Source organism: Chrysochloris asiatica, unplaced genomic scaffold (genome assembly GCF_000296735.1).
Source record: "Chrysochloris asiatica unplaced genomic scaffold, ChrAsi1.0 scaffold00030, whole genome shotgun sequence".
NCBI classification, from domain to species: Eukaryota; Metazoa; Chordata; class Mammalia; order Afrosoricida; family Chrysochloridae; genus Chrysochloris; species Chrysochloris asiatica.
In genome coordinates, this window is record NW_006408548.1 from 119,446 (window position 1) to 131,133 (window position 11,688).

Below are 11,688 nucleotides of genomic sequence, written 5' to 3' on the forward strand. Positions count from 1 at the left end.
GAGACTAAGGCACAAGCAGCCTGAGCTGTCAAGTATGGCAGGGGCCAAATGCATTCAGGCAAATTTGTTACTCATGGTCTACAGAACACTGAGTGAGAAACACCAGATTCAACAGTTACTTTGGTGTCTCTGTGCTATTCTTTATCAGTGCACTTTGACTCTGGAGATTGGAGGTTAGCCAAATCCTGTGAGTATTTCTCCTATTTGACAGAACTTTCCACAAATACCCTTAAACTACTATCCTATACACAGTTTGGGAAACACTGGTTTGACTCTTTCCTGTTAACACTTAATGATAAGCACTGTGCTCCAAGTAGCTGTAGTATTTCAGCTGGAGTTCTGGCAACTTCTAGGAGTGTGAACACTTTCTAAAAGCTAAGTGGGAACAAACAGCTTTAAGAGAGCCATTTCTAAGACACACTCCTTTCGAAAACCAGTCTGCCCAAGCCAGTCTTTAGCTTCTGAGTCCCTTACCTATCTCCCTTTTCCCAGTTGCCCTTACTCCGTTTTACAGAAGAAAACACACACATGGGGACTGAAGCCGATTCTCAGATCTCTGCTCCCTGCTGTCCTGGGCCACCTGTAAACTCTGCAATCACGACTAGTTCCTGCCACCACAGGCACCCGGTGGTCTGTAACCCAAGAAGTGGACGTTATCTTTGCCACCCCTCTCCAGGCTACTTCCTCTTGACTAACCTTGCCAACAAATCTACCTTCCTATGTACCTGCTCAAAAGGTACAGTGACTCTTCTGGCACACACATATACCTCAGCTGGCTTTTAACCTCCTCCTGGTAGTATAGTGGTTACGAATTGGGCTGAGAACCAAAAGGTCAGCAGTTCGAAACTACCAGGTGTTCCATGGGAGAATGATGAGGCTTTCTGCTCCTGTAAAGATTTATAGCCTCAGAAACCCTGTACAGGGTCGCTATGAGTCAGTTCTGACTCCACAGCACATCACCACCACCACCACCATTTCTTCTCTGCTACCCTCAATTCCAGCCTGGGTCTTCATTGCAGGGGATGCCCAACACAGTCCTAGCTTGGCTCCTTCCTGCCACCATGCCCCCTGCCCCTTCCTGACAACTAACGGTTTACTTGTCCTCCAAGGCATTCACACCTAGTCCTGTTCTTTCTGTAATGCCACTCGTCTCTCACTACTACTGTCCTTCTTTGGTGGCGACTCTTACTGTTAAAACTACATCATGTGATCCGAAAATACAGAGTGCTATGCTGACAGTAAGGATCTCTGGTAGCGTAGTGGTTATGAAGCAGGCTGCGAACCGCAAGGTCAGCAGTTCGAAACTACCAGCTGTTCCATGGGAGAAAGATGAGGCTTTCTGCTCCCTTAAAGATTTACAGCCTTGGAAACCCTGTACAGGGTCACTGAGTTGGAAACAACTCCACGGCACATCACCACCACCACCATGCTGACAGTGGAGCCCTGGTGTGGCACTGTGGGTTAATGCGCTGGACTGTAAAGTTGGTTTCAGCCACAAGGTCAGTGGTTCAAGCTCATGAGCTCACCTCAGAAACCCTATAAAGGGTCCCTATGTGTTGGAACCGACTCATTTAAAAAAACAATGCTGAGTGTGTTGAGTGGATAACTTAGGCTTTCTAATTGTGAACTTGGAGATGTTATTTCACATTCTTTGTTTCATCTGCAAAATGGGAACGTTACTTACACCAAAAGATTTTAAGATAAGAAATAAAACCTTACTGACAAGCACAAGTGAAAAACAATCACTGTAAGTTCCACGAGGGTAAGAATTTTAGTCTGCTTTATACACAGATGCATGTCCAAGTCTGAAATAGGACTTGGTACATAGTAAACACTCAATAAATCCTTGGCGAGTTATATGACTAAAAGAACAAACAACCTATAATGTATTAACTCTTAATCCACACCATAAACCTTTGATGTAAGCATAATCATTCCCGTTGTATAGAGGAGAAAACTGAGGCCCAATGTCACACAGTCAGAAAAAATTAACCTAGGTAGTTGGTTCCAGAACACAAGGAGGGGTAACCCTGGTGGAACTTCCCTTCCCTACTTAGTCTCATCCTTTACGGTGGTGTCAGAAATCATCATCTTTGATGGCCTGCTTCCCATAGCACCAGGTGCAAAGCAGCACCCGAGTCTCATGGGCAAACACAAAGAACATTAAAACACTATACTTTGTACTGCAGTCCAATGACCCTAGAACACAGGCTCCGAGAGTGAGGACACAGTGTAGATCTTACCTTGCCCTTGAATAGGATTACAGGACATACAAAGCGTCCTCTGCATCTGGCCATTTTGCTGCGGTTGATGAGGTCTTGCAATTTGCCCACCTGCACAGTGCTCTCAAATCTAACACACAAGAGAAGGGCAAGTCAGGCTGGTACCCCATAAACACTCCCATACTAAGGTGTGTGTATTAATATTCATTTGAAATGAGTATGTCAGAGAACAGCAGGATCATTTTGTGGCAGAATAAGCTGAAGGTTTAAGCCCTGCTACCTGGTGTGGCGCTGTGGGTTAATGCGTCAGACTGCAAAGCCGTTTGAACTGCAAGGTCAGCAGTTCAAGCTCACCAGTTGCTCCTCGGAAACCCTATACAGGGTTGCTCTGCGTCGGAACCTACTCAATGGCACTTCACAACAACAACCACCATGCCAACCCTCTCTATCTAAACAGCGCCAGTGCAGGGAATCCTGGAGCAAAGGAGGAGAAACAAGCAGTGCACTGGGTTTGGTACAGGAGCTACTAGAACAGGAAAAAGTTCATCCTAATAATGAGCTTCAGCAATTCACCCACGTATCAGCAGACACTTCCTTAAACAGGGTCTACCCTCACAGCCTTTACCCACTAATGCTTGGCAAAGGCAGGAAAACACTCATGTTCACGCCTTAAAAGTGTTGCAATTCCAGGCCCAGTCTGCGAAGGGTTTAATCCGCCCACACCCGAACCTTCCTGGGAGTGTATGCTACTGCACAGCAACATGCACACAGTTTCAGAAGATGGCAGCAACTCCCACACATCTGTGGGTGTACCTTTCTGAGAGTATCTGGGTACTGTTGGGGTTCATAATAACTTGTCTTTAAAATTACTGAATTCTTAGTAGCCTTTTTGTAGAGAGACACGTTCTCAAACCAGTTACTAAAATTACAACTGCTATCAGGGATCTGAAACTCAAGTTAAAAAGCGGACTTGAAAAAAGTCACAGTTTTATGATCTTGAAGAGAAAATGAGGGAATAAAAGAAGACTTATGCTGGAGGATAAGCACTGGACAGCAAACACAAGGTCGGTGGTTCAAACTCACCTCAGAAACCCCATATAGGGTTGCTTTGTGTTGGAAACAACTGGATGGCACACTTTTCACTATTTTCTGTAAGGTCTGATTTTACAATTTTTGCTAATTGAAGGTTTTTTCCTTTTAATTAAAGAAGAGAGGAGAAACTTGAAGAGGATGGGTATCTTTTCAGAGTGCCTTTAGGGTGGTGTGGCCTCACCAGGCAGCCCCAAACACAAATAGTACCCTGAGAACCAGAGCTCTGCTATTCCCCCCCCGCCCCATGTTTCTCTAGGAAATTAAAGGTACTCCAATGAGACAGCACGTCCAGTCACACTCTCAGTATCTTCCTTCCTTCAGTGTGAGGTGAGTGACCCCAGGCCATTTACACAGATTTTGATCCACACAGTCTGTCTCAACTCAGCTAACTTGGCTCCTCCGCTCAGCAGCTGCCACAGAGCTCTAAACACCGTGAAAGTCCTTGCAGTCAGTAAACATGATCCATAAAACCATTGTAGCTAGTTCCCTCTCAGGGTCTCTAGGTTTTTAATGGAGAGGCACAACTTTTATTGGTAGGCTTGTTGAGTGCCAGTTCCAACTCATAGTGACCATGTATAGGGTTTCCAAAGAGCGACTGGCGCGTTTGAACCACCAACCTTTCATTTCAAACTGACCTTTTGGTCCAATTCTTTGTCTTACATCACCATACCAGGACGCCTTTGTTAGTCTAGTCAGTGGTTTACTGTACTGATTCCCCCACCCAGGAACCAATTCAGTTTCTCTTTTTTCTTGTTTCCTGTTAATTTTATTCACTCTCTTCCCTAGGATTTTTTTTTTTTTTAATCACAGTACTGTGGCACTGCAGGATAAGCACTGGACTGCTAACCACAATGTCATTGGCGGTTCAAACCCACCAGCTGCTCCTTGGAAACCCTATCTATACAGGGTCACTATGAGTCAGAACTGACTCAGTGGCACTTAACAAGAAAACATTAAAGGAGCTCTGGTAGCATAGTGGGTAAGCAATTTAAATCCACCAGCCACTCGGTGGGAGAAAGATGAGGCTTTCTGCTCCTGTAAAGATTTTTTTTTTTTTTTTCCTGTCAAGATTTACAGGGTTGCTATGCATTGGAACCAACTCAACAGCACACAGCAACAGCAACTAAGTATTAGCTGCGTTGGCAAATGATTATTATAATGAGTAAACACAGTCTTATTTGTGTTTGTAATATACGCACTCAAGTTTCTAGCAAGATGTTACCAGGTAGTGAGATTAAAAAAAATGTATTTAATTGTATTTGAAGGAGCTGTGGTAGCATAGTGGTTATGAATCGGGCTGCAAACCACAAGGTCAGCAGTTTGAAACTACCAGCTGTTCCTCGGGAGAAAGATGAGGCCTTCTGCTCCCGTAAAGATTTATAGCCTTGGAAACCCTGTACAGGGTCACTATGAGTCAACACATCACATAACACCAATAACAACTGTATGTGAGTGACTTTTCATGACTATTGTTTCAACACAAGTAAAGCTATTTTCACACAAAGAAAATGCTGTTTTCACATAACTTCCAGTGGAAGTTTACCCAGGCTACTCCACAAACTAGATAGCTGCTCCCACCATTGTCCTAAACTGAAATGAATGTGCCTGCTGCTAGTATTCAATTCCCATCAGGAACAGTATAGTGCTTACACCTGCATTATCTCCATTAGTTCTCATTAGTCCCATTTTATGGATGAAGAATCTGAGGCTTAGTGAGATGAAATCACTGGCCCAAGTTCCCAGGGCCGTAGGGGAGATGGGATTCTAAATCCTGCTGGGTGGCCCCTGGAGCCCAAGGCCGAAACCACTATCTCTTTTGCCTCACCTGTACTTCTACCAATTCCAACCAATCCTTATCAATACATAGTTTTTAATGCATAACGCAGACCATTAAATAACTAAGGATACGGAATTCATCTGTTGGGCTTCCAACTGTATCGTTGATGTCTGATCATGATTTGGCTGTTCAGATATTCCTGTTTAGGTTTATACTTCCGGCTGGTAGGCTGAATTGGGGCGATGGGCTAACAGACCCAAATCTAGTTCTAAAGTTTACAGCAGTCTACTTAGTGTCATATGGATAACAAAGCCAGATGTGGAAGGAAATAGAAAATCAAATTTCTTCCCATTCAAACACACATTCTCCCTTCCCTTCAATGAATAGGCATGCCCATTCAATAGCCCTTCAATACTACAATTCAAGGTCTCACTAGTAGTAAAAGATGAAAAGTTAAACAAGTGGGTACAATTGAGGTAAGAAGATCTCCAATCCACATAGCTGTGGTCTTGGGCAAAGGCAAATTGCTACCGAGTCTCAACTTAACTGTAAATGTGGATAAACCATCTTTTTCACTGGGTAGTTGCAGGACTAAAGTGAGCTACGGTTATGTGAAATCCCTACCATGTGGCAGAAAGTAAGCACTCAACAAATGCTAGGTTTTTTTCTCTTTAGGGGCTACACTGTATCAGCACTGAACTAATTTCATTCCAGGAAAAGCCAGGTGGCAACCAAGACTGAGTTCCTTTGTATGGTCACTCAGAGGACAAGTTGGCATCACCTGGGAGCTTGCTGGAAAATGCAGTCTCTAGCTCCAAATCTACCATGCCAGATTCTGTAGTTAAACAAAATCCTAGGTGATTCATCAGTCACCAGGGTGCACTACCTTGACTGAGCTTACTATCAGATTGAGATAGCAACAAAGAGGAAGAAACCAACAGCCAGCTCTGAAGAACGTGGGATGGGAGGAAGAGGAAGAGCTTGTGCTGAAAAATATTAGTTTTAGGATTTAGCGAATGTATTTTCAGAGCTCAGAGAAAGAGATGGTGGTGGCTGTGTGCCGTGGAGTCGGTTCCGACTCATAGCGACCCAGTACAGGGTTTCCGAGGCTGTAAATCTTTACGGGAGCAGAAAGCCTCATCTTTCTCCCGCAGAACAGCTGGTAGTTTCAAACTGCTGATCTTGCAGTTCATAGCCCGATTCATAACCACTATGCTACAAAAACCATAAACTGGGTTATAATAAAGTCCAATTCTTTAGATTTGGAGATTTCTACAGTTATATGAGACTTTAAAAAGTTCACGGAACAGCCTTGGAACACACGTTTTGTGTGTAGATACATGACAGAAACAGGTTGAATGGGTATGGAAGGAGGAGTAGGATATATATATATATATATTTATATATCTCACAAATATATATATGAGTTTGAAAAGATATTTTAAATGGGGAAGCACAGAGAGGAAGTGAGACAACTGGTGTTGCATGGAGGGGATTGCAATCACTGAGATGAAATAATGTAATTTGTTGAATGTAAAACCCATGATTTTGTCTGAACCTTCACTCAATTCACACATGCAAAAAAAGCTTCTAGAAAAATTCTATTATCTTTTCATTTAATTTTTCCCATAAATTTTTTGATACCCCCTTGTACAACTGAGGACATGACAAAATTTCTTTAACCTACACTCAAGAGTCCTCAATACATTGATTTTCTCAATGGACTCCAAAAGTATCTTGTATCAGAGAAGGGTATTCTTCTAAACAGTCCCATTTTAGAGATGAGAAAACTTACTCATTGAACTCCTCTGACCTGGTTGCACTTCTGCTTGAAAGCCCCCTCTCTCTGTCTGAGGTGGTTCTCAGGCCTCAGCAGTTAAGACTTATCTTGGGAGCTCTCTGAGAATGGTGACTGAGTCAGAGGGCCTTAAAAATACCCTAGAATCTTATCATTTTAATGAATCCTCAGGGGATAAAGTCACTCCTAAAGCCCACCTACAATTCACTTGTCAACACTCCTTAGCCCTATCATCAAGACTGACAGTTGATCCCTAAGGACATTTCAGGGAAACTCTTATTCTTCCAAGCCTAGCTAAGGCCTCTCTAGTTTGCAGTCTCCTAAACACCTGTACATCAGATAGGATGAACCATGAGTCCAGCCTGCCTACAGCTGTGCTTAAGTATTAATGCATCTGAATCACCTGTATCTGCTTCCAATGGCATCTAAAATGCTATGTTTGTAACAATTCAGGGGTGCCCTGATGGCTATGCGTTGAGCTCTGGCAAAAAACTAGTGCTCAATTATTAGGTTTTCTCTGTAAGGGATGGAATGAATCATAACTCTACCTACCACAGTACTCATCACAACTGCATACCACAGGGCTACACTTACATTTATGGTCCACAGCTGCTGGAATCCTCTTGAAGCTAGCCATCAACAGACAGATTAGGGGAATCAACTTTAAGACCAACAAACAGCATTTTCTGGACCCTCACTGCTTTTTGTGATTACTGTTAATATCAAACAGCTGTTACCATTTACTACCTATAGGCTAGTTAAGACAAACCTTGGTAGTGTAGTAGGTTATGAGTTGGGCTGCTAAGCACAAGGTGAGCAGTTTGAATGGCTTTCTGCTCCTATACAGATGTACAGCCTCAGAAACTCTATGTAGGTTGCTATGAGTTGGACGCAACTTGATGGCACATAACAACTACAACTGGCTAGGTAAGGGTTAAGCATTGGGCTGAGAACTGAAAGGTTGGCAGTTAAAACCCACCAGCTGCTCTGTGGGAGAAAGACTGAGACTGTCTGCTCCCATAAGGAGTTCTACTCTCCTATAGGGTTGCTCTCCTAGAGGAATCGACCAGAGGCAGTGGGCTTTGGACCATGTGCTTTATATCTCCTCTGGTATCAACTTATTTCACAGTGGAACATAGTCCTTGGCAGGCTCCCAATAAACGGCGATTTATTTCTAAGTCCTACAGCAACCACACCAGGCTTGTATTAGCTCCATTTATCACCAGTTACTCCGCCTGGACTTCAATTTGTCCTTACAAGACCCACACAAGGTAGAGACTTGCTAATGAGATGAATAAGGAACAATGAGGTTCAATAATAAGCCCAAGGCTGATTATCAACCAGCAAGAAAGAGGGATAGTCAAGATGCCAACTCACATAGTGTGGCTTAAGACCTCCAAATCTTAAATGCTACAATGGTCCACGCTCTTGTGTCTTGACAAAGCATACTCCCCTTCACAGTCCTCCCTGCCCATTGCCCCAAGGATACTGAGGTTCAGAGAGGTGAGGTGTGGGGTCAAATGTGTAGACACTGAACTCTGGGGTAGAGTGGAGACAGAAATCCTGGGCTGTGTGTCCAAAGCCTTCATTCTACAATTTGCTACCTGGCCTATGTAACTCATCTAACACTTAAGTAAAGATGCCAATAAGGCTTAACACTTGGGGAACATGAGTCTGCCTGGCCCAGCTCTTGCCCAGCTGCAGTTAGGACTCTCTGGGAAGAGTGTCAGGACCTCCCGAGGCAGGTACACTGCAGTCACATGATACTTACGTGTCTTTCTCCTTCTCGGAACTCTCATACTCCAGGAACACGATGTGCCGGGGGTAGTGGCCACAGATCTCCCCATTCACGTTTTGGATCACGCTGTAGCAGTAATCTCGACCAAACAGCTCCAGACACCTCTTCTCAATGCGCTCAACCTGTGTGGAAAAGGAGACCTGAATAAGAAGGGATGATCCTGAGGTACTCAGTGTGACAATGAGGTGGCCCATGATCTGAATATGACCCAGGAAATGCCATGTGCCTCTGTGCTTATGCTTAACACTAGCAGGAAGCATGTTGCTGGCACTAAACATTCAGTGCTTTAACCCTTATGTGGTGCCTGGCATTTGAGGGGGGTACTCTGAACCCCTCAACACGACATAACTATTGGAGTAAGAATATTATAGCTTTCATTAGACACTCAAAAGGATCCACAATCCATGAAATAGTAAGAACTTTTGCTGTAGGTTACTTTACTTGGTACTAACTCATCTTGCCTTGGCTCCAGATTGCTCCACATTCTCCAGCTCAGACTAGGACCCAGAAGCCCTCATCAGTGCAATGATAACAAGCTGCTGCCAATGCGGTCTCCTCACACAATCTACTTAAAAAACAGAACAGCTCCCCTGAAAATAATTTTGTTCACAGTCAGGGAAAGGTTAAGTAAAAAAAAATGTAAAGGCTTGTAACAATTTTGAAAAGCTTGCAAGAGATCAGAGAACCTAAGTTCATACTCAGAGTGGCACCTGGAGAGGCACCGAGGCCAGTCAGACCTAACTTAATGACAGTCCTCATTTTCAGGGCCTGTGAAACGGGAAGTGAAGTTCAACTAAACCAATGACCTCCCACAGCCACTTAAAAGACCTGTGTACTTAAAAAGCACTCAATAATGGAAAAACAATGGAGACAGAACAGAAAACCACTGGCTCACACTAGAAATTCTCACATTTAAAGGTGTATGAGCATCATGAAGCCAATTACGAAATCGAGATTCCAAGTTCCCATCCCAGAAATTGTGACTCTGTAGAACTAGGATAGGGCCAAGTCATCTTTAAGAAGTAGCCAAATTCATTCCAGAACAGGTGGTCTTCCAACTACACTCTGAAAACTGCTTGCTTATTTGGAGAGTAGTCCAACTGTCAACAAAATCTTCTGAGTTATCCAGAGACTGGCATATGACAACTGCAGTCCCAGCCTTTGGAGCAAAACCTGAGTTTGGTGGCCTAGGATGGAACCGAATCCCACTGGAAAACCTGATGTCAAAACCACGTGCACAAGAGAAGGCAGGGTCAGCAAGCTACCCAGCACTGCCAGGCAGTGCCTAGGTTGGGAATAGCCTGACCAGACAAGGCAGCCGTCCAGGTCTGGCAATAAGGCCCAGGGAAGCCTCAAGGGGGTGGAGAGGAGGAGAGAGGTACCGACACCAGCTTCTGATAAAACTGAGAGTGTGCACGCCGTCTTCCTGTATTATAGAGAGAGGAAAGAACAAGCCTAAGTTCTGCCTCACCATCCCAGCCTCAGAACCTAAGAAATCCTCTCCGTTTTTATTTAGATCTGGAAGCTTTGCGCTCAACACCCTCCCCTACCTAGGCACCTGACCCAGAGGACTAGCCTTCCTCAGCTCCTCCTCTATAACCTTTGAACCTGGCCCCTCAGCGCTGACACTTAACCCCCCAAACACCTTGTTTCAAACCAAAAGGATCGTCTTCCTCGTATCATTCTGACTCGAATTCCTCCTCCTGATATGTATAAAAACACGACCCTTGCTCTCCGCGTCCAGATCCGGGCAAAAACTCTCCTCTTCCTCAGCGCACGCGAGTGCGCACCATTCCTGCCCTGCTCTGCCTTTTCTCCGTTAACTCCCGAAGTCAGGGCCACTTCCTACTACTCAGCTCGCTCCCGGGCTCACCTTGGTGCCCCCCGTTCCGCTCCCATCCTTGGCCCGGTACTGAGTTCGGGAGAACTCTTCCAGCAGCTCCCCGAGTCCTGGCTCCTGAGGCGGCGGGTTGCCAGAAGAGGCCGAGGACCCTGCCGAGGCGGCGGCGGCAGCCCGAGCGCCGGCCATAGCCCAACCCCACGTCCCCTTCAGCACCCCGCGTGCCCCTCAGCGCGCCTCGCCCCAGCCCATAGCACCCACTGGCACCCACTACGAGCGCTCAACCTCTCGAACCGCCTTAGCCGCCTCCTTCTTCCACTTCCGGCCCCTCCCCACCTTGCCGGATGTTTATTTGGGTTTCGACCAATCGGTGCCTGGGAATCGCGCCCTGCCCCACGAATACCGGCCCACCCCCAATGCAGAGCGATCCAAGTGGTCTCGGGGGAAGCGAACGCGAACACCAGCAGTTACGGCTTGCTCCGCCCCGTGGGGTTTCCCCTGGGGAAGCCGGGCCAAACCATTCGGACCCTAAATGGGGGGGAGAGCGGCAGAGTGCGGGAAACAGGAGGAAGGAACCATTGGAAAGAACAGAGGAAGTGTAAAATAAGCTGTTGTAGTGAGGGGAGCAAGGAAGCTATGGAAGCGGCAAATTAGTGTTGGCAACTATAGTAATAATAGTAAGTATTAATACAGCAGCATTTCTTAAAGCATTTTTCTTCCAATGTTTCATTAGTTCCTCATTACGTCCCTCTGTAGTGCTAGTTGTGGAAGAAACAGAGGTCAGGTGTTGAGTGTGTGGCTTGAAATTCTATGATTAAAAGCACTGTGTTCTTTTTCAATTTGAACATTTAAAAAAACGAAAAGAATAGGAAAATGAACCATTAGCTATTTTCAACAATAATTCCTCCCCACCGAGCAGAATTGTTCTGAAGCAACTCCGACATCATAAAACAAGGGGGTTTTCAAAAAATTGGTGGGAAAATTCCAGTATCTTTCAATTTCATGTTTCCACTTTTTGAAGTCCCTTCTTATTTAGTCTGAATAATTTAGTATTTATCTCTAAGAGATAAGGATGTTTTATACACGCATAGGTCAAGTTCATCCACTTTTAGTTGGTTACTGATTTTAATACAATAGATTAGTTTTGTTAGGAACTGTGGA

At 44.9% G+C, this 11,688-nt stretch overlaps 1 protein-coding gene across 1 annotated transcript in view; it reads right to left on the minus strand.

Annotated features, from left to right (window-relative positions):
* MTMR14 (myotubularin related protein 14) overlaps positions 1-10,877 on the minus strand; it is a 42,969-nt gene extending 32,092 nt beyond the window's left edge. Inside the window, exons 1-3 of the mRNA XM_006851559.1 lie at positions 10,561-10,877; positions 8,661-8,809; positions 2,244-2,352 (exon numbers count right to left, since the gene is read on the minus strand). Of these exons, the coding sequence (XP_006851622.1) occupies positions 2,244-2,352; positions 8,661-8,809; positions 10,561-10,716 (414 nt within the window). The 5' untranslated portion in view covers positions 10,717-10,877. The remainder of the gene's footprint in view (positions 1-2,243; positions 2,353-8,660; positions 8,810-10,560) is intronic.
* Between the last annotated feature and the right edge of the window lie 811 nt (positions 10,878-11,688).